The sequence below is a fragment of the Anolis sagrei genome, chromosome 9 (genome assembly GCF_037176765.1).
Source record: "Anolis sagrei isolate rAnoSag1 chromosome 9, rAnoSag1.mat, whole genome shotgun sequence".
NCBI lineage: Eukaryota > Metazoa > Chordata > Lepidosauria > Squamata > Dactyloidae > Anolis > Anolis sagrei.
Genome location: NC_090029.1, coordinates 970,433 through 994,149, shown reverse-complemented (window position 1 = coordinate 994,149; position 23,717 = coordinate 970,433). Strand labels below are relative to the sequence as shown.

General features: G+C 49.3%; 1 protein-coding gene across 3 annotated transcripts in view; it reads left to right on the top strand.

Annotated features, from left to right (window-relative positions):
* Positions 1 to 23,717, top strand: part of CGNL1 (cingulin like 1) — a 113,050-nt gene that overhangs the window by 60,557 nt on the left and 28,776 nt on the right. For all 3 annotated transcript variants that reach the window (XM_067471189.1, XM_067471187.1, XM_067471188.1), the window contains exons 9-10: positions 15,154 to 15,351; positions 18,985 to 19,089. In XM_067471189.1, the coding sequence (XP_067327290.1) occupies positions 15,154 to 15,351; positions 18,985 to 19,089 (303 nt within the window). The remainder of the gene's footprint in view (positions 1 to 15,153; positions 15,352 to 18,984; positions 19,090 to 23,717) is intronic.

Genomic DNA, 23,717 nt, shown 5'->3' with positions numbered 1-23,717 from the left:
TCCTCCTCCACCTCCTCCTCCGTCCATCACCTCCCCCACCACCTCCTCCTCCACCCCATCACCTCCTCCTCCACCTCCTCCTCCTCCACCACCTCCTCCACCACCACCACCACCTCCTCGTCCTCCTCCTCCCACCTCCTCCTCCTCCACTTCCACCTCCTCCTCCTCCACCTCCTCCTCTCCATCACCCTTCCTCCACCACCTCCTCCTCCACCACCATCACCTCCCTCCTCCACCTCCTCCTCCTCCACCACCGCCTCCACGCATCCACCACCACCTCCTCGTCCTCCTCCTCCACCTCCTCCTCCTCCACTTCCACCTCCTCCTCCTCCACCTCCCTCCTCCTCCACACCTCCTCCACCACCTCCTCCTTCCTCCACCAACCATCACCTCCTCCTCCACCCTCCTCCTCCTCCACCACCACCTCCACCACCACCACCACCTCCTCGTCCTCCTCCTCCCCTCCTCCTCCTCCACTTCACCTCCTCCTCCTCCACACCTCCTCCTCCATCACCTCCTCCACCACCTCCTCCTCCACCACCATCACCTCCTCCTCCACCTCCTCCTCCTCCACCACCACCCCTCCACCACCACCACCACCTCCTCGTCCTCCTCCTCCACCTCCTCCTCCTCCACTTCCACCTCCTCCTCCTCCACCTCCTCCTCCTCCATCACCTCCTCCACCACCTCCTCCTCCACCACCATCACCTCCTCCTCCACCTCCTCCTCCTCCACCACTCCTCCACCACCACCACCACCTCCTCGTCCTCCTCCTCCACCTCCTCCTCCTCCACTTCCACCTCCTCCTCCTCCACCTCCTCCTCCTCCATCACCTCTCCACCACCTCCTCCTCCACCACCATCACCTCCTCCTCCACCTCCTCCTCCTCCACCACCACCTCCACCACCACCACCACCTCCTCGTCCTCCTCCTCCACCTCCTCCTCCTCCACTTCCACCTCCTCCTCCTCCACCTCCTCCTCCTCCATCACCTCCTGCCACCACCTCCGTCCTCCACCACCATCACCTCCTCCTCCACCTCCTCCTCCTCCACCACCTCCTCCACCACCACCACCACCTCCTCGTCCTCCTCCTCCACCTCCTCCTCCTCCACTTCCACCTCCTCCTCCTCCTCCACCTCCTCCTCCTCCATCACCTCCTCCACCACCTCCTCCTCCACCACCATCACCTCCTCCTCCACCTCCTCCTCCTCCACCACCACCTCCACCACCACCACCACCTCCTCGTCTCCTCCTCCACCTCCTCCTCCTCCACTTCCACCTCCTCCTCCTCCACCTCCTCCTCCTCCATCACCTCCTCCACCACCTCCTCCTCCACCACCATCACCTCCCCCTCCACCTCCTCTCCTCCACCACCTCCTCCACCACCACCACCACCTCCTCGTCCTCCTCCTCCACCTCCTCCTCCTCCACTTCCACCTCCTCCTCCTCCACCTCCTCCTCCTCCATCACCTCCTCCACCACCTCCTCCTCCACCACCATCACCTCCTCCTCCACCTCCTCCTCCTCCACCACCACCTCCACCACCACCACCACCTCCTCGTCCTCCTCCTCCACCTCCTCCTCCTCCACTTCCACCTCCTCCTCCTCCACCACCTCCTCCACCACCACCACCACCTCCTCGTCCTCCTCCTCCACCTCCTCCTCCTCCACTTCCACCTCCTCCTCCTCCACCTCCTCCTCCTCCATCACCTCCTCCACCACCTCCTCCTCCACCACCATCACCTCCTCCTCCACCTCCTCCTCCTCCACCACCACCTCCACCACCACCACCACCTCCTCGTCCTCCTCCTCCACCTCCTCCTCCTCCACTTCCACCTCCTCCTCCTCCACCTCCTCCTCCTCCATCACCTCCTCCACCACCTCCTCCTCCACCACCATCACCTCCTCCTCCACCTCCTCCTCCTCCACCACCTCCTCCTCCACCACCACCGCCTCCTCGTCCTCCTCCTCCACCTCCTCCTCCTCCACTTCCACCTCCTCCTCCTCCACCTCCTCCTCCTCCATCACCTCCTCCACCACCTCCTCCTCCACCACCATCACCCTCCTCCTCCACCTCCTCCTCCTCCACCACCACCTCCACCACCACCACCACCTCCTCGTCCTCCTCCTCCACCTCCTCCTCCTCCACTTCCACCTCCTCCTCCTCCACCTCCTCCTCCTCCATCACCTCCTCCACCACCTCCTCCTCCACCACCATCACCTCCTCCTCCACCTCCTCCTCCTCCACCACCTCCTCCACCACCACCACCACCTCCTCGTCCTCCTCCTCCACCTCCTCCTCCTCCACTTCCACCTCCTCCTCCTCCACCTCCTCCTCCTCCATCACCTCCTCCACCACCTCCTCCTCCACCACCATCACCTCCTCCTCCACCTCCTCCTCCTCCACCACCTCCTCCACCACCACCACACCTCCTCGTCCTCCTCCTCCACCTCCTCCTCCTCCACTTCCACCTCCTCCTCCTCCACCTCCTCCTCCTACATCACCTCCTCCACCACCTCCTCCTCCACCACCATCACCTCCTCCTCCACTCTCCTCCTCACTTCCACCTCCTCCTCCTCCACCTCCTCCTCCTACATCACCTCCTCCACCACCTCCTCCTCCACCACCATCACCTCCTCCTCCACCTCCTCCTCCTACATCACCTCCTCCACCACCTCCTCCTCCACCACCATCACCTCCTCCTCCACCTCCTCCTCCTCCACCACCTCCTCCACCACCACCACCACCTCCTCGTCCTCCTCCTCCACCTCCTCCTCCTCCACCACCTCCTCCACCACCACCACCACCTCCTCGTCTCCTCCTCCACCTCCTCCTCCTCCACTTCCACCTCCTCCTCCTCCACCTCCTCCTCCTCCATCACCTCCTCCACCACCTCCTCCTCCACCACCATCACCTCCTCCTCCACCTCCTCCACCACCACCAACACCTCCTCGTCCTCCTCCTCCACCTCCTCCTCCTCCACTTCCACCTCCTCCTCCTCCACCTCCTCCTCCTCCATCACCTCCTCCACCACCTCCTCCTCCACCACCATCACCTCCTCCTCCACCTCCTCCACCACCACCACACCTCCTCGTCCTCCTCCTCCACCTCCTCCTCCTCCACTTCCACCTCCTCCTCCTCCACCTCCTCCTCCTACATCACCTCCTCCACCACCTCCTCCTCCACCACCATCACCTCCTCCTCCACCTCCTCCTCCTCCACCACCTCCTCCACCACCACCACCACCTCCTCGTCCTCCTCCTCCACCTCCTCCTCCTCCACCTCCTCCTCCTCCACTTCCTCCTCCTCCATCACCTCCTCCACCACTTCCTCCTCCACCACCTCCTCCTCCACCATCTCCTCCACCACCACCCCTCCACCACCTCCTCCTCCACCACCTCCTCTTCCACCACCACCACCTCCTCATCCTCCTCCTCCACCTCCTCCTCCTCCACTTCCACCTCCCTCCTCCACCTCCTCCTCCTCCACCTCCTCCTCCCTCCTCCTCCTCCTCCACCTCCTCCTCCTCCATCTCTTCCTCCACCTCCTCCTCTCCTCCCCCCTGGCCAGTGTTTTTGTGTCAGTTGTCCAGACAACTAGGCTCTTCTATCCAGTTAAGATAACCAGCTTATTCTACGCTCTGCATTAAGGCTGTTTGGTAATATCACCCGCAAGGTCAGGAGGACAACTCTGGTCCCAGCCAAAGCGTCCCCATCTGTGTGGATATTCAAGGTTTGCTTTGGATTTGGCCGCCGCTGATAAGAGTGGATTGTAAGTGCTGCAGGTGGTGCTTAGCTGTGCCATTTCGGCAGCTGCCTTGCGCAGTCACACTGAGCCACTTTACAATGCTGAGTTCTGCCTTGGAGAACTAGGGCACGGAACCATGAAGCGTGGCACTGCTGCCAAGACACTGAAAGGAGGCCTCCTGGAAACCGGGAGTGGAGAACTGGCACTAGAGAATGGCTGGGGAGTCCGCAGCCTCCAGTGTTTTGATCTGTTCCTGTAACCAGAGTCCTTTCCGATGCCAACCAGAGCCAGTTGACTCACTTGGCATCCAGGGTGCCATGACCCTTGCCTTTGCTGTTCCAGATGGGGAGGTCCATGCAGGCAGACCTTTGCATAAGATGGCTTTGTGAGTGTGTGCAGCCCGCCCTGCTTTGAGTCTCCAAACTCCCAGTGAGGTTCTTGGCACGCTCACTGTTGTGGCGATCTTCAGTTTCATTTTGCAAGTAGCCATGAGCTGTGTTTGAGAGGGAAGAACTTGCCAAAGATGGCTTTGTGAGTGTGCAGCTCAGCCAGCCTTTGAACTTGGGGCTTCCCACCTCTTCTTGCACACAGCACCTCCAGCGCACTAATTACATTCCTCGGGGTGATTCCAAGGCTACTGCATGAGCCACGAATGTGATGCAGTGGCAAAGAAAGCCAACGGGATGTTGGCCTGCATCAAGAGGAGCCTAGTGTCTAGATCTAGGGAAGTCATGCTCCCATGCTCTAACCCTAACCCTAACCCCATGCTCTATTCCGCTTTGGTTAGACCACTTTACCTGGAATATCGTGTCCAATTCTGGGCACCACAATTCAAGAGAGATATTGACAATTTATGTATTTATTTATTTATTTATTTACAGCTTTTCTATTCCGCCCTTCTTCTCACCCCGCAGGGGACTCAGGTGGATTACAGTGTACACATATAATGGCCAAACATTCAATGCCAAATTTTGACATACAACATATACAGACATACGCAGAGGCTATTTAACTGTCGCTTTCCTCGTCCACCTGCGACGCTGATGAATCACTTCCGCATTCCCCGCATGCTTCCCCGCTGGAATGCTTTGCTGGAGTCTTCTTTATGGCCTCATAAATCAGTTAATTTAGCCTCCCCACACTTTAAGGTGGTACCTTATTTTCCTACTTGACAGATGCAACTGTCTTTCAGGTTGCAACGGTCGACAACAGGCTACACAATTGGTTGGAAACCCACTCCAACCTGGGCTGGCTTCGAACTCATGACCTTTTGGTCAGAGTGATCTTAATGCAGCTGACACTCAGCCAGCTGCGCCACTATCCCGGTGCAAGCTGGAATGTGTCCAGAGGAGGGCGACTAAAACCATCAAGGGTCTGAAGAACAAGCCCTATGAGGAGCGGCTTAAAGAGCTGGGCATGTTTAGCCTGAAGAAGAGAAGGCTGAGAGGAGGCATGATAGCCATGTATAATATGTGAGAGGAAGCCACAGGGAGGAGGAGGGAGCAAGCTTGTTTTCTCCTTCCTTGGAGACTAGGACGCAATGGAACAATGGCTTCAAATTACAAGAAAGGAGATTCCGTCTGAACATGAGGAAGAACTTCCTGACTGTGAGAGAGCCGTTCAGCAGTGGAACTCTCTGCCCCGGAGTGGTGGAGGCTCCTTCTTTGGAAGCTTCGAAACAGAGGCTGGATGGCCATCTGTCAGGAGTGATTTGAATTCAATTTTCCTGCTTTTGGCAGAATGGGTTTGGACTGGATGGCCCAGGAGGTCCCTTCCAACTCTAGCATTCTATGATTAGATTGACCCTGAGCGAAGGCCTGGTATATGTCCTTGGAGGGCCGTATCCGGCCCTCAGGGCTTAGTTTGAGAACCCTTGCTTTAGAAGGACAGCTTTAGATTTGTATTTATTTTTTATTTATTTGCTTCATTTTTATACCGCATTTTTCAGCCTCAATCTGCGACTCAATGCGGTTTACAGTGCAATTTATATAACAATGACAGTTAGATTAAAACACAACATACACGACAGACAATACAAAACAAACAACGTGGTCATCAACGCCTCAGTAAAATCAGATTCCGTTGTAGAACGTTTGGCCCATTTTGTTCTCTTCGCTCCCGGTAAGCTTGTCTTAGAGTGCACTAGGAATTCTGAGTGAGTGTTTAAGATTAGCTGTTGTGAGTGTTTGCTTTGTTTGAGAACTCACACCCTCACTAACCTACACTTTCACCCCTGCATACAGGCTGCATGGGCATCTGTTGGGGTGCTTTGAATGCAATATTTCTGCTTCTTGGAAGAATGGGGTTGGACTGGATGATGGCCCAGGAGGTCCCTTCTAACTGTAGGATTCTATGATTTTAAGAACTTCCTGACTGTGAAAGCCATTCAGCAGTGGAACTCTCTCCCTCAGAGTGTGGTGGAGGCTCCTTCTTTGGAATCTTTTAAACAGAGGCTGGATGGTCATCTGTCAGGGGTGATTTGAATGCAATATTCCTGGTTCTTGGCAGAATGGGGTTGGACTGGATGGTCTCTTCCAACACTATGACTCCAGGATTCTATGGTGCCTTCATAGGATGCCACTAACAGTCTGGGTGGAAACTTGCGTCTGTCCAAAAACACAGCTAGGAAGGAACTGAAAAAATGCCAAGGGTTCTCCCTGTTGATCTCTCTCTTTTCAGCCAACCCCTACGAAATTCTCCTTGCTGGGTCTCTTCTAAAAGATGGTCCTACCCCTCTAGATGAAAGAACCAGGCCGTAACAGGCTCATTCCTTCTGGCCTGAGAAATAAATCGCTTCCATTCAAGGTCAAGCAGGCCAACTCTTGGAAGTTCCTTTTAAGGCTCTCCTGGTTCTTGACCTATCCTGGATAAGTGAGCCAGGGACTTAGTACGGAGGAATCTCACTCAGCCAGTTCTGTGGCTTTGGTTCTCTGTTGACAGGACTCGCAGATGATGAGCGAGATCTACATTAAATCAACACACACATCCATTGACATTAGCTCAACACACACGTTGAGTGTCTAGATGTATAAAACATCTTCAGGTTGGGTTGTTGTAGGTTTCTTCGGGCTATACGGCCATGGTCTAGAGGCATTCTCTCCTGACGTTTCGCCTGCATCTATGGCAGGCATCCTCAGAGGGAGTGAGGTCTGTTGGAACAAGGAAAAAGGGTTTATATATCTGTGAAATGATGACCAGGGTGGGACAAAGGACTCTTGTCTGCTGGAGCTGGGTGTGAATGTTTCAACTGACCACCTTGATTAGCATATAATGGCCTGGAGCAAACTTTTGTTGAGAGGTGATTAGATGTCCTTGTTTGTTTCCTCTCTGTTGTTGTGCTGTTGTAATTTTAGAGTTTTTAAATATTGGTAGCTCAGCTACAGAGGAGCATAGTGCAAGGGCAGATGTCTTCACTGTGTCTGGTTGTGATCCCCAGGTTGTACCAGTCAGCTTTCATATGATATTGTTTCTGGCGCCCACTTTTTGCTTGATGTTCAGGCAGTGCTTCTTGTAGGTCAGGGCACGGTCCAGAGTGACTCCCAGGGATTTGGGTGTGCTGCAATGCTCCAGTGGGATTCCTTCCTTCCCAGGTAATAATCCTCAGAGCTCGGGATGCTTGTCTGTTCTTGAGATGAAAGGCACATGTCTGTGTTTTAGATGGATTAAGGATCAGCTGGTTTTCCCTCTAATAGGCAGTAAGAGCACCTAGAGCTTCGGAGAGCTTCTATTCAACCATCTCAAAGCTCCCTGCTTGAGCGGTGATGGCACGATCATCAGCATAGATGAATCTCTCTGTCCCTTCTGGCAGTGGCTGGTCATTTGTTTAGATGTCGAACATGGATGGAGCAAGCATGCTCTCCTGAGGCAGGCCGTTCTTCTGTTTCCGCCATCTGCTTCTCTGGCCCTGGAACTCAACAAAAAAGCTCCTGTTTTGTAGCAGGTTTCCTATGAGGCGGGTGAGGTGGTCGTCCTTTGTGGTATTAGACATTTTTCTCAGGAGGAGGCAGCGGTGGTTCACAGTATCATAGGCTGCTGACAGGTCTATGAAGACAACTCCTGTGATCTGCTGCCTTTCAGAGCCATCTTCTATGCGCTGAGTCAGGTTCAGCACTTGCGATGTGCAGCTTCTGCCTTTCCTGAAGCCAGCTTGCTGTGGAATCAGACAGGGGTCTGTTTTTTCCGTAATTCTATGCAAAATAAGTCTCTCCAGAGCTTTGTAGAGGTGGCACAGCAGGGAGATTGGTCTGTAGCTTTTTGGGTCATTACGGTCTTTGCCTGGCTTCAAGATGGCGATGACTCTTGCTTTCCTCCAGATTTTGGGGATCTGACAGGATGCAGTGCCGTTGTTCATCAGCTCCAGCAGCCAGCGCCTTGCTTTGGGACCAAAGTTCTTGATTTGTTCCATCCGTAGATCATCCAGGCCAGCTGCTTTGCCATGTTTACATTTATTGAGAGCCATCTGTATGGGTTATTGAGGGTCATCTATATCGGTTTGAGTCTTTGGAACCTACACATGCCATATCTGATGCAGGGAACCATCAGGGGCTGGTAGAGTGTGATGTTTCCAACTTGAAACATACATAATCCTGGGAAACTCACTTTTGAGTTTCAGGCCTTCTCTCTCCAAACGGTCCAGAGCAGAGTTTTCTTCAGGCGTCCAAGGACGGGGAGACGGAGGCGGCGGAAGAAATCTCTCTCCCTGGGCAGTTGGAGAGCAAGCTTTTGTGCTCTAATGCACAGCAGCACTTGTTACAGGGCAGCTCATTTGAGTGAAAATGTAACCTTTGTATGGGTGCCAAGGTCACCGGGGACCTGTGGCCGTTGGTGGTTAAGTGCCGGTCACACAGCCCCCCCCCCCCCCGAGCCTCGTGATGCTAAATGGGGGGGGGGGCAGGGAAGAGAAGGCTTGGAACACGTTTGGAAGCACGGTTCTTTTTCAAAGGCGAGCCCCTCTTGTGTTCCTTTTCCTGGCAGCCTCTTGCAGATCTGCTCTGGAAGGGGAGGCGAATTCAGATTAATTGGCACAAAGGGACAGATGCTGCCGATGGGAGCGGGAGAGGGCCGCCCCAAAGCCGCTTTCCCATCCAAGGCACTCCATTTTGTTCAGAAATCTTTGGAGACGGGGAAACAGTTCCCCTGCTCCCTTCAGCTCTCTTTTGATCCGTCCAGTTTCAAACCCTTTTACAGAAAGTGAGATGCAATGAGTCTCAAATGCCACTTCTATCATAGAATCCTAGAGTTGGACAAGACCTCCTGGGCCATCCAGTCCAACCCCATTCTACCATTGGGACCACTTTGGCCCTCCTCCAATCTGCTGGAACTTCTCCCGTTCTTCAAGAACTCTCCAAGATGATTGCCAATGGTTCCGAAATGACTTCCGCTCGTTCCTTCAATACTCTTGGGTGGAGTTGATCTCGCCCTGAAAGGGGACTTGGACTCATTGAGAGTGGCCAGGTATTCCTGGACGACTTGTTTCCTATTTGGGGTTGGATGTCCTCTAATCCCTCACCCACTCCATCTTGCTGAGGTTGAAGATGACTTTCTTTTTGTGAGAAGACCGAGGCAAAGAAGGCATTAAGTACTGCCTTTTCCCTATCATCCTCTGTCAGTGTTGCATCCCAGTTCAAGAAACAAGACCATAAGATTAAATCCACCACACTGGACTGTAGGAAAAGCAATCCTTGTTTATTGATGAAAAATTGGTTACAAAAGAAAGGTAAATGCAGAGTCAAAAAGCCACAGAAAAACACAGTAGTCAATAGGATCTCTGAACTTGAGCAAAACTTCAAAAGCCACAAAACAATAACCAGGAGTCTGTTAGCCTTTTACTAACCACGAACTTGGAAACTAGAAGCCTCTGGGATTACTGGCCATGGAACACAGGAATTCTGTCAAGACCAGCCACAGTCCCGAACGTTGCTTGACCTAAAGAAGCACCCGGCAGGAACCCTCTTAAACCAAATAAGCTATTCTTAGAAACGCCCCTTGACTTTTCTGTCTGGGCCTCTTTCTGCTGTAGGCACTGTGACCTTCGTACAGACTGGGAAACAAATCTATCTCTGACTATCTGTTCTCTTCGGTCCTCATTATCAACCCCAGGTGGAGAGATATCACGGCTAACTTCCAAAACATTATCTTCTAGCTGTTGGGTTTCGTTTTCATTCCCACTGACCTCTGCATCAACAACAGATTCCACACTGTCAGGGAGAGCTTGCTCAGTTGGAAAAACTATCAGAGAATCCTGTTCACACAGATCAGGATCAGGCTGAACCCCAACAGTCAGCATGGCCCCATCTTCTCCTTGAAGAGGCCCTCTCGCCTCCTTGTTTTTCCTTTTTCTACTGACATAAGAAAAGAAGCCCTTTTTATTGTTTTTAATGCCCCTGGCAAGCCTGAGCTCGTTTTGTGCTTTAGCCTAGCGGACCTTTTCCCTGCAGGTGTTGTCTATTTGTTTGAATTCTTCTTTGGTGATTTCACTCTTTTCCCACTTCTTGTGCATGTCTCTTTTGTGTTTTAGCACAGTTAGAAGTTCTTTGGACATCCATTCTGACTTCTTTGCACTTGTCCTATTTTTTCTCTTAGTTGGCACAGTTTGCAATTGCGCCTTGAGTATTTCACTCTTGAGAAATTTCCATCCATCCATAACTCCCTTGTATTTTAGTATCTGTGTCCACGGAATGCTGCTCAGTGTTTCCTTCATTTTTTGGAATTTCCTTCATTTTTCGGTTGCACTTCTGCTCTGTGGCTGTTGATACTCACCCAGATCGTCTCTTGCCTTTAATGTACTTACCAAGGAGATACTTAAACACTATAATCAAAGCTGAACGTCAGGCTTATGCGCACTTCACAACCATCTGCTAGCACCACACCCTCTTAACACCCATCCAGACAGGAATCTACAGAGAGAAAGGCACGACCCCGCCACTCTAATCTTTTCCCTCCAATGTCCAGGGTGCCTCATTTTGCTCAAATGCGAAAACTGTCAGTCATTTCTAGAGGGCTTGTGATGTTTGTCGTGGCCAGTGACAGCCTCTTCAGCCTTGTAGCTTCACAGGGTCAAGAACCATATTGCAATGTGTCCCTCCATTCAGAGGCGGCCCTAGGTAATTTTCAATGGTAAGCAAACAATATTTTGGTGCCCCCCTCCCCGCAACCAATCACTGATATATATTTTCTGTTCGTTGTGGGAGTTCTGTGTGCCATATTTGGTTCAATTCCATCATTGGTGGAGTTCAGAATGCTCTTTGATTGTAGGTGAACTATACATCCCAGTAACTACAACTCGCATATGTCAAAGATCTATTTTCCCCCAAGAGCACCTCAAGAGCACCCCTGGGCAAAATCAACTCTACTGCAAAGGCTTACTTTGCATAAGGGGTTGAGCCTCCATTTGAGTCCCAGTTAATGATGCCTTTTCTTGGGATCTTGCTTGAGACAGACCATCACTGCACGGCAGTGCCATTCAACCCTGTCAACGCAGACTGGAATTGTCTGACGTGGCCACAGTGGTTGTAGTGAAATTGCTACTCTATGTTAAAGTTTTGGTGTATAGCTCTATGTTTACATATGGCAGACAGGGAAGAATAATACAGACAGGGTAGCAACAGCAGCGATAGGATTCATTTGCATATGTGAAGCCGATTGGTTATATGCAGATTAGTTTAGGTCCAGGATTTGAAAAGGCTGCTAGGCCAAAATGACAGTTGGGGAGAGCAGAGCTGAACATTCCAAAGGGGCGGAGCCAAGGTTCTGAAAGAGGCAGTTAGAGTGCGGGAGTTTGAAAATGACAGTGAGGAATCTGTGTGTGAAGAGGAGAGTTGGTTTTTGAGTGCCTGATAGCAATAAGCAGTTATGAAGATGTGTTAAAGACTTCTGATATAGAGGAGCAGTTAGTTAAATAGAGCTCGAGTTTTAAGGAACATAAAGAAGGCTAGTGTTGCGTTAGTTCAGAAAATAATTCAGTCAAAAGTGCGTAAAGCAAGTAACATGTTTGTGAATGTTAAACATTTATAGTTTATTCAGAAAAGTTAACCAAGTAAATGGTACTGACTGTAAGCCTCAAGATTGCAACAAAACACAAATGTAACCACAAGCGTTGGAGCCAGAAGTTATAAATAAACTGTGTTACTTGGTTATACACAAGAGTGTTTCATTGCCTGCGATATAAAGTACAAAGGTTTAACAGCACACAGAAAGTCCCTGCCAATATAAAAGAAGAAACTGAATCAGTGTAAGGCAGCAAAGAGGTTTTTAAAGAGGAAATAGTCTCTCTCCCTCGCCTCAGTGGTCCACGCTCTGGTTACATCCCGTGTTGACTACTGCAACACTCTCTATGTGGGGTTGCTTCTGAAGACTGCCCGGAAGCTGCAATTAGTCCAGCGTTCGGCAGCCAGATTACTAACGGGAGCGGGGTACGGGGAGCGCACAACTCCTTTGTTGTGCCAGCTCCACTGGCTGCCAATTAGCTTCCGAGCACAATTCAAAGTGCTGGTTTTGACCTACGAAACCCTATACGGTTCCGGCCCGGTTTACGAGTACGAATGTATTCTCCCCTATGAACCATCAAGACAATTAAGATCTTCTGCTGGGACCCTGCTCTCAATCCCACCACTTTTGCAATCGTGTCTGGCGGGAACGAGAGACAGGGCCTTTTCTGTGGTGGCCCTTTGGCTATGGAACTCTCTCCCGATTGAGATCAGACCTGCCCCCTCCCTCCTGTCCTTCAGGAGGCTGGTGAAATCCTGGCTATGGAAGGAATCATTCCCAGAGTAATGGTTGAAACTGGCTACAGAACAAAGTTATCGACCACACATATGGACTGAGTTGGACATGATTTTATCTTGGCGATTTACTTATTTGTAATTTTAATCGATATGCATTTTAACTCGTTATTATATGATGTTTTTAGATAGTACTATTAGCATTGAATCCTTGCTGTGAGATGGTCTGAGTCCCTCTACGGAGGTTGAGAAGATCGGGATATCAACATTTTAATAATAATAATAATAATAATAATAATAATAATAATAATAATAATAATTACATAAATAAATGTGTAAGAATGGGCTCCTCATATTCTGAGATGTACATTTTGGAAGTGGTGTGGTGGATCAGGGAAGCAGCCAATCAATATATCTGGGTTGTTGTAGGTTTTTCAGGCTATATGGCCATGTTCTAGAGCAGTGGTTCTCCACCTTCCTAATGCCGTGACCCCTGAATCCAGCCCCTCATGTTGTAGTGACCCCCAACCATAACATTGTTTTCGTTGCTACTTCATCACAGTCATTTTCCTACTGTTATAAATCATAATATAAATATCGGATATGCAAGATGTATTTTCATTCACTGGACCAAACTGGGCACAAATACCCAATGCACCTACATGTAAATGCTACTGGGGTTGGGGGAGGATTGACTTTGTAATTTGGGAGTTGTAGGTGCTGGGATTTATAGTTCGCCAACAATCAAAGAGCATTCTGAACCCCTACCAACAATGGAATTGGGCCAAAGTTACCTACCACACAGGGCTCCCATGACCAACAGAAAAAAATGGAAAGGTTTGGTGGACATTGACCTTGAGTTTGGGAATTATAGTTCACCCACATCCAGAGAGCACTGTGGACTCAAACAATGATGGATCTGGACCAAACTTGGCACGAATATTCCATATGCCCAAATATGAACACAGATGGAGTATAAGGGAAATAGATTTTGACATTTGGGAGTTGTAGTTGCTGGGATTTATAGTTCACCTACAATCAAAGAGCATTCTGAACTCCACCAATGATGGAATTGAACCAAACTTGGCATACAGGACTTCCATGACCAACAGAGCACACTGGAAGGGTTTGGTGAGCATTGACCTTGAGTTTGGGAGTTGTAGTTCACCTACATCCAGAGAGCACTGTCAACTCAAACAATGATGGATCTGGACCAAACTTGACACAAATATTCCATATGCCCAAATATGAACACAGATGGAGTTTGGAGGAAATAGACCTTGACATTTGGGATTTGTAGTTACTGGGATTTATAGTTCACTGCAATTAAAGAGCGTTCTGAAACCCACAAACAACAGAAATGGGGCAAACTTCCCACACAGACCAATAGAAAAGACTTTGACTTTTCGGAATGGTAATAATAATAATAATAATAATAATAATAATACTTTATTTGTACCCCGCTACCATCTCCCCAAGGGACTCGGTGTGGCTTACATGAGGCCGAGCCCAAACACAACAATACAAGCAATAATAACAACAATACAAGCAATTAAAAAACATAGACACTAAAATACACAACACTATCAATAAGACAACACACAATTAAAAAGAGTGGGATCTTCTGGGATTTATAGTTCACTACAATCAAAGAACATTCTGAACTCCACCAACAATAGAATTGGCTCAAACTCAGAACTCCCATGACCAACAGAAATTACAGAAAGGGTTTGGTGGGCATTGACCTTGAGTTTGGGAGTTGTAGTTCACCTCCATCCAGAGAGCACTGTGGACTCAAACAATGACGGATCTGGACCAAACTTGGCATGAATACTTCATATGCTCAAATGTGAATACTGGTGGAGTTTGGGGAAAATAGTCTTTGACATTTGGAAGTTGTAGCTGCTGGGATTTATAGTTCACCTACAATCAAAGAGCATTCTGAACCCCACCAATGAGAGAATTGAGCCAAACTTCCCACACAGAACCCCCATGACCATCAGAAAATACTGTGTTTTCTGATGGTCTTTGGCGACCCCTCTGACACCCCTTCGCGACCCGCTCCGGGCTCCCGACCCTCAGGTTTAGAAACACTGTACTAGAGGCATTCTCTCCTGATGTTTCGCCTGCATCTATGGCAAGCATCCTCAGAGATTGTGAGGTCCTCACAACCTCTGAGGATGCTTGTCATAGATGCAGGCGAAACATCAGGAGAGAATGCTTCTAGAACATGGCCATATAGCCTGAAAAACCTACAACAACCCACACATAGGAAGTAGTTGTGTTGTGGTTAAGCCAAAGGTTGTGGTTAAGTGCGGAGTCTGCAGGTACAAGAAGGTACTTTCCATCAAAAGGTCAAGGGAGAGGGGCTAGAAAGAGACCTCACGACCTCTGAGGATGCTTGCCATAGATGCAGGCGAAACGTCAGGAGGGAATGCCTCTAGACCATGGCCATATAGCCTGAAAAAACAACAACAACCCACACATAGGAAGTAGTTGTGTTGTGGTTAAGCCAAAGGTTTTGGTTAAGCACAGAGTCTGCAGGTACAAGAAGGTACTTTCCATCCAAAGGTCGAGGGAGAGGGGCTAGAAAGAGACCAACCATGAAAGCCTTTTTTTGAGCTCCAAATACTGCCTTCTTTGCTTTGTCTTCTTCTGAGACCCTTCGTGTGTTGCATTCTTAGAAAGTGGATGCCCTGCTGAAGGAAAAGGCCACGGCTGAAAAAAGCGTGGAAGACCGTGTGACGGAGGTCACCGAGGAGAACCAGCAACTGAAGGAGATCCTCACAGAGCTGGAGAAACACGGGAAAGAACTCCACAAAGAGCTTGGCCATTTGCGAGGAGAAAGAAGCCAAATGGAGGAGAGGATGGACACTTACGAGGTGAGGTTCTAGGCTCACTCTGAGCAAGGGCACTCTGTGGCCAAGGCACTTCTGGTGGGCCTAAGGCAATGTTTCTCAACCTGGGGGTCAGGATTCCTGGGGGGGTTGCAAGGGGGTGCTAGAGGGGTTGCCAAAGACCATCAGAATACACAGTATTTTCTTTTAGTCATGGGATTCAGAATGACTTTTGATTGTAGGTGAACTATAAATCCCAGCAACTACAACACCCAAATACCAAGGCCTATTTTCCCCCAAACTCCACCAGTGTTCACATTTGGGTACGTTGAGTAGTCATGCCAGGTTTGGTCCAGATCCATCATTATTTGAGTCCACAGTGCTCTATGGATGTAGGTGAACTACAACTCCCAAACTCAAGGTCAATGCCCACTAAACCCTTCCAGTATTTTCTGTTGGTCATGGGAGTTCTGTGTGCCAAATTTGGTTCACTTCCACTATTGACGGAGTTCAGAATGATATTTTATTGTAGGTGAACAGTGCATCCCATATTTCAGTGGAACAACAAGCAAACTTTGGGCACAGCATGGGACTCCCCACTACATTCTTTATCTTGTTCATTTGTGTACGTTGAGTATTCATGCCAGGTTTGGTCCAGATCCATAATTGTTTGAGTTCACAGTGCTCTCTGGATGTAGGTGAACAACAACTCCCAAACTCAAGGTCAATGCCCACCAGCCACTTCTAGTATTTTCTGTTGCTCATGGGAGTTCTATGTGTCAAGTTTGGTTCAATTCCATTGTTGGTGGGGTTCAGAATGCTCTGTGATTGTATGTGAACTATAAATCCCAGCAACTACAACTCCCAAATGTCAAGGTCTATTTTCCCCCAAACTCCACCAGTGTTCACATTAGGGTACGTTGAATATTCATGCCAAGTTTGGTCCAGATCCATCATTGTTTGAGTTGACAGTGCTCTCTGGATGTAGGTGAACTACAACTCCAAAACCAAAGGACACTGCCCACCAAACCCTTCCAGTATTTTCCGTTGGTCATGGGAGTTCTGTGTGGCAAATTAGGTTCAAATCCATCGCTGGTGGAGTTCAGATTGCTCTTTGATTGGAGGTGAACTATAAATACCAGCAACTACAGCTCCCAAATTACAAAATCAATCCTCTCCCAACCCCACTAGCATTTACATGTGGGTGCAGTGGGTATTTGTGTCCAGTTTGGAACTGTGTGCCAAGTTTGGTTCAAATCCATCGTTGGTGGGGTTCAGAATGCTCTCTGATTGTACATAAACGACAAATCCCAGAAACTACAACTCCCAAATGACAAAATCAATTTTTTGAGTGAAGGACATACATTGGACTGTTAGGTATCTTGTGTCCAAAATTGGTGTCAATTCGTCCAGTGGTTTTTGAATTCTGTGAATACCACAAACGAACATTATATTTTTATTTATATAGATTTACGACATTTATATGCTGCCTTTCTCACCCCGACGGGGACTTAGAGCGGTTCACAAGTCATATGTACATAAAACATACTATATTATTAGCATAGTACTAATAATATATGTGACTTTTTTAATACTTTGGTACCATTTTTACCCATTGTATGTTATGTGTGCACTCTGGGGTGCCTTGTGAACCGCCCCGAGTCTCTTCGGGGAGATGGTGCCAGGATATAAATAAAATTATTATTATTATTATTATTATTATTATTATTATTATTATTATTATTTATTACATCTTGCCCACTGCTGTCCTTTGCCCACTGACCCCTTCTGTAGGTGACCATGTGGGCGTGAGAGGCCTTGAATGGTAGGAGCCCCAACTGGTCAGGAGAGCCCTGAAAGTGGGACTATAGACCAATCTCCACTCCTTAAGAAGGTCTCCCTTGACTCCACGGTCTTGAACAACTATAGACCGATCTCCAACCTCCCTTTCGTGGGCAAGGTGTTGGAGCAGGTGGTCACCTCTCAGCTCCAGGGTTTCCTGGATGACATCAACTACCTGGACCAGTCACAGTCTGGCTTCAGGCCTGGTCATGGTACCGAGACGGCCTTGGTCACCTTGGTGGATGACCTCCGTAGAGAGCTGGACAGGGGGAGTGTGACTCTGTTGGTTCTCTTGGACATCTCAGCGGCTTTTGATACCATCGATCATGGTATCCTTCTGGGACAACTCTCCGGGATGGGCTTTGTTGTTGCTCCGATCCTTCCTGGAGGGACGATCCAGATGGTGAAGCTGGGAGATGCCTGCTTGGACCCCTGGCCTTTGACCTGTGGGGTCCCGCGAGGCTCCATTCTGTCTCCCATGCTTTTCAACATCTACATGAAACCGCTGGGAGAGGTCATCTGGAGTTTTGGAGTTGGGTGCCATCTCTATGCAGATGACGCACAACTCTACTACTCTTTTCCACCTAACTCCAAGGAAGCCCCTCGAGTGCTGGACGAGTGCCTGACCGCTGTGTCTATTTGGATGAAGAGGAACAAGCTGAGGATTAATCCCAACAAGACAGAGGTCCTCCCGGTCGATCGTAAACCTGACCAGAGTATAGGGTGGCAACCTGTGTTGGACGGGGTTGCACTCCCCCTGAAGTCACAGGTCCGCAGTCTGGGAGTCCTCCTGGACTCATCGCTTACACTTGAGGCTCAGGCGTCGGTGGTGGCCGGGAGGGCTTTTGCACATTTAAGACTCGTGCAACAACTGTGACCGTACCTCGCGAAGGCGGATCTGGCCAGGGTGGTCCATGCCTTAGTCACCTCCAGATTGGACTACTGTAATGCACTCTACGTGGGGCTGCCCTTGAAGGTGGCCCGGACATTCCAGATGGTGCAATGGGCGGCAGCCAGGTTGTTAACTGGAGCTCCTTACAGAGAGAGGTCAACCCTCCTGTTTAGGAGCTCCACTGGCTGCCATTCATTTTCCGGTCCCAATTCAAGGTGCATGTTCTCACCTACAAAGCCCTGAACGGTTTGGGACCCACCTACCTGTGTGACCGCATTTCTGTATACGAACTCACACGATCTCTTCGATCATCTGGAGAGGCCCTACTCACCTGCATCACAAGCGCGATTGGTGGGGATGAGAGAGAGGGCCTTTTCGGTGGTGGCCCCTCGACTCTGGAACTCACTCCTTAAGGACATCAGGCATGCCCCAACCCTGGCAGTCTTTAGGAGGAGCTTGAAGACGTGGTTGTTCCAGTGTGCCTTCCCAGAATAATGATCCCATAGCACTTCCTCCTCCAAAGCACTTGATATTGTTTTAGGTCTGCTCGTATGTTTCCACAAACCGCCACATCATTTTCACCCATGTCCAGCATTATTTTTTAATCTTTTAAATTTTAATTACATTTGGCCTACCCATGGATTTTAAAGTGTGTTGTCCTACTGTTATTGTTTTATTGTCCTGTTTGTTTTTGAATTGCTTGTATTGTTGTTGTTATTGCTTGTATTGTTGTATTTTGGGCTCGGCCTCATGTAAGCCACACCGAGTCCCCTGGGGAGATGGTGGTAGCGGGGTATAAATAAAGTCTTATTATTATTATTATTATTATTAATAATAATAATAATAATAATAATACTTTGGGAGGGGGCAAAATGGGGGGAGTGCCATAGACGCTGGTGCTGCCACCGAGGTTCCTCCTGATCCAATTAACTCTCTCCTGGCAGAAAAAGCAGCAGGAATTGGAAGCAGCCTTGGTGCAGTCGGAGGACAAGGTGCAGGCTCTTGAATCAGCGAAGACCTCTTTGGAAGCCCAGCTCGCAGAAGAGCAGGTAAGCTCTCGTATCCAAACCTGTCTTCTCCACGACATGGACCTCGGTGGGCACAACTCCGCTCCTCGTGCTAGGCCAGCCTTTCTTATTGCTCTCTGTCCTTTTGAGTATTTATGTTGTGATTAATTTCACAATTCAGCAGCAGATCAGTTGCACAACTTCAGCGCTTTCCAGTAGCTTCTTCCTGCACAGTATTTTCAGTCAACTGCTCCCACAAACTGCAGTCACTCTGGAACTCTTTTACAGACACTTGAGCACATGCCCGGCCATTGTCAGTTTTACTATAGTTTTTCCCTCCAATCTAGATGACACTACAAACTTACCACAGCACATGGTTATATCAACAGCATCACAGCACAAGGAGAGAGAATACACTGTATATGACTTCCTTATATACAATTCTATACAATTACACATAGCAATCCGATCCAGTTCCGGGCACAATTCAAAGTGCTGGTTTTGACCTACAAAACCTTTACAGTCCAGTGTATCTGTCTGAACGCATCTCCCTCTACGCCCTACCCCGGAGTTTGAGATCATCTGGGGAGGCCCTGCTCTCGACCCCACTGCTATCACAAGTGAGGTTGGTGGGGACGAGGAGCAGGGTCTTCTCAGTGGTGGCCCCTTGCCTGTGGAACTCACTCTCGGGGGAAATCAGGGCATCAACATCCCTCCTCTCCTTCAGGAGGAAGGTAAAGATGTGGTTGTGGGACTCGGCCTTTGGGCAATCTGACAACTAGACAAGGACAACCAGACGAATAGGACTGACAGGACTGACAATTGTGGAATTGGAATTTGGACTATGAGATAGGGAACGCTGACTGTCAATGAGGAGAAATTGGTTTGTATTGGTTTTATGGTTGTAATGTAAGAATTGTTGTTAATTGTTAATTGATGATATTTTGTTTTATTGCTGTTATGTGATGCGGGCATCAAATTGTGCCTTGTTTTTTGTAAGCCGCCCTGAGTCCCCTTTGGGGTGAGAAGGGCGGGGTAGAAGTAACCAAAATAAATAAATAAATAAATATTTTCAGTCAACTGCTCCCACAGCCTGCAGTCACTCTGGAACTCTTTACACGCCCGGCCATTGTCAGTTTTACTATAGTTTTCCCCTCCAATCTAGATGACACTACAAACTTACCACGGCACACGGTTATCTCTTGTCTTAGCAGACAGGTCCTTTTAATCAATTACATAGAGCCTTCGACAAACAGCATCACAGCACAAGGAGAGAGAATACACTGTACATGACTTCCTTATATACAATTCTATACAATTACACATAGCAATCCCTGATTGGCTCCTAACCCATTAACTTAACTTAGACCCAGGATTGCATCATTCACAATCACCTGGACTAGGCCAGAACACATTCCCCAAATGATTCCCTATATACAGTTAATGCATGACTCAGCATTTCCAATAGAAGTCTATTAGCAGTGCATGACTCAGCTATATTGCATTATAATACATTGTAAAACCTGACAATTTATCGTGTCAGGAGCAAACCAAACAGCTGTATTGCATTTTTAACAAACAAACAAACAAACAAAACACACAATTTGCAGACTTGTTATTATATTAAATGTCCTTTGACCAGTCTCTGTCCCCTTGGAGTGCCTCTGGTGTTGCCGCAAGGAGGTCCTCCCTTGCGCATCATGTGGCAGGGCTCAGGGTGCATTGCAGCAGGCGGTCAGTGGTTTGCTCTTCTCCGCACTCGCATGTCGTGGATTCCACTTTGTGGCCCCATTTCTGAAGGTTGGCTCTGCATCTCGTGGTGCCAGAGCGCAATCTGTTCAGGGCCTTCCAAGTCGCCCCGTCTTCTGTGTGCCCAGGGGGAGTCTCTCATTGGGTATCAGCCATGGATTGAGGTTCTGGGTTTGAGCCTGCCACTTTTGGACTCTCGCTTGCTGAGGTGTTCCAGCGAGTGTCTCTGTAGATCTTAGAAAACTATTTCTAGATTTAAGTTGTTGACGTACTGGCTGATACCCAAACAGGGGATGAGCTGGAGATGTCTCTGCCTTGGTCCTTTCACTATTGGCTGCTACTTCCCGGCGGATGTCAGGTGGTGCAATAGCAGCTAAGCAGTGTCATTTCTCCAGTGGTGTAGGGCGCAGGCACCCCGTGATAATGCGGCATGTCTCATTAAGAGCCACATCTACTGTTTTAGCGTGCTGAGATGTGTTCCACACTGGGCATACAGCAGCAGAGTAGCATAGCACAAGGGAAGATGTCTTCACTGTGTCTGGTTGTGATCCCCAGGTTGTGTCAGTCAGCTTTCGTATGATATTGCTTCTAGCAGCCACTTTTTGCTTGATGTTCAGGCAGTGCTTCTTGTAGGTCAGGGCACGGTCCAGAGTGACTCCTCCCGGGTATTTGGGTGCTCTACAATGCTCCAGTGGGATTCCTTCCTTCCCAGGTGATAATCCTCAGAGCTCGGGATGCTTATCTGTTCTTAAGGTGAAAGGCACATGTCTGTGTTTTAGATGTGTTAGGGATCAGCTGGTTTTCCCTGGAATAGGCATTGAGGGCACCTAGAGCTTTGGAGAGCTTCTGTTCAACCATCTCAAAGCTCCCTGCTTGAGCGGTGATGGCACGATCATCAGCATAGATGAATCTCTCTGTCCCTTCTGGCAGTTCTGGTCATTTGTGTAGATGTTGAACATGGATGGGGCAAGCACGCTCCCCTGAGGCAGGCCGTTCTTCTGTTTCCGCCATCTGCTTCTCTGGCCCTGGAACTCAACAAAGAAGCTCCTGTTTTGTAGCAGGTTTCCTATGAGGCAGGTGAGGTGGTCGTCCTGTGTGAGATTATATATATGATATATGATTAGGGATCAGCTGGTTTCCCCTGTATTGAGCAGGAAGGGCACCTAGGGCTTTGGAGAGCTTCTCTTCAACCATCCAAAAGCTCCCTGCTTGTGAGTGAGTGTGCTCCTTTCTTGGGAGAGATCTGTTTTATCATGTTGAAGTCTAACTGTGTGTCCCCCTGGAACTCTTGTGTCACCCATCTGATTCTGTTTCCGAGCGCCGCGTGATGAGACGCACAACACTAAGACCTGCTGGGCATTTCATGTTGCGGCTTTCTTTGATTGGGGCTGTGGGCTCTCCACGGGATTCTACCATCACGTACAGAGCACGCTTCCTGCCCAGCATGCATTTCCCTCTGGTCACTTGTTTTTCAAGCGTGTGTAAACAAACAGTAACGATCAATGGCCTGTGAAAGTTGGATCCCTGGTTCGGCGGAAGTGTCTTGCGGCACGAGATGGCCGGCAGTGTTTTCCCTGACAGCAAAGGCAAGAAAGAACAGCGTTGTTGTAGGCTTTTATGGGGATATATGGCCATGTTCTAGAGGCATTGATAGAATCCTAGAATCCTAGAGTTGGGAGAGACCTCCTGGGCCATCATCCAGTCCAACCCCATTCTGCCAAGAAGCAGGAATGTTGCATTCAAATCACCCCTGACAGATGGCCATCCAGCCTCTGTTTAAAAGCCTCCAAAAAAGGAGCCTCCATCACACTGCGGTGCAGAGAGTTCCACTGCTGAACGGCTCTCACAGTCAGGAAGTTCTTCCTCGTGTTCAGATGGAATCTCCTTTCTTGGAGTTTGAAGCCATTGTTCCCTTGCGTCCTTGTCTCCAGGGAAGCAGAAAGGAAGCTTGCTCCCTCCTCCTCCCTGTGGCTTCCTCTCACCTATTTATATATGGCTATCATATTTCCTCTCAGCCTTCTCTTCTTCAGGCTTAATCATGCCCAGCTCCTTAAGCCGCTCCTCATAGGGCTTGTTCTCGAGACCCTTGATCCTTTGAGTCACCCTCTTTCTCTGGACACATTCCAGCTTGTCAACATCTCCTTTCCTATGCATGGCTATCATATTTCCTCTCAGCCTTCTCTTCTTCAGGCTTAATCATGCCCAGCTCCTTAAGCCGCTCCTCATAGGGCTTGTTCTCGAGACCCTTGATCCTTTGAGTCACCCTCTTTCTCTGGACACATTCCAGCTTGTCAACATCTCCTTTCCTATGCATGGCTATCATATCTCCTCTCAGCCTTCTCTTCTTCAGGCTTAATCATGCCCAGCTCCTTAAGCCGCTCCTCATAGGGCTTGTTCTCCAGACCCTTGATCCTTTGAGTCGCCCTCTTTCTCTGGACACATTCCAGCTTGTCAACATCTCCTTTCCTATGCATGGCTATCATATCTCCTCTCAGCCTTCTCTTCTTCAGGCTTAATCATGCCCAGCTCCTTAAGCCGCTCCTCATAGGGCTTGTTCTCCAGACCCTTGATCATTTGAGTCGCCCTCCTCTGGACACATTCCAGCTTGGAGTCAATATCTCTCTTGAATTGTGGTGCCCAGAATTGGACACAAGATTCCAGGTGCGGCCTAACCATTCAACCTAAACATGCCCAGCTACTTAAGCCGCTCCTCATAGGGCTTGTTCCCCAGACCCTTGATCATTTTAGTCGCCCTCCTCTGGACACATTCCAGCTTGTCAATATCTCTCTTGAATTGTGGTGCCCAGAATTGGACACAATATTCATCCGTAATGGCAACCAGGACTGTCTCCGTCCCACGGCCAGGGCGGAAACCCGACTGGAAAGGGTCCAGGCCGGCTGTGTCATCCAAAAATTGTTGC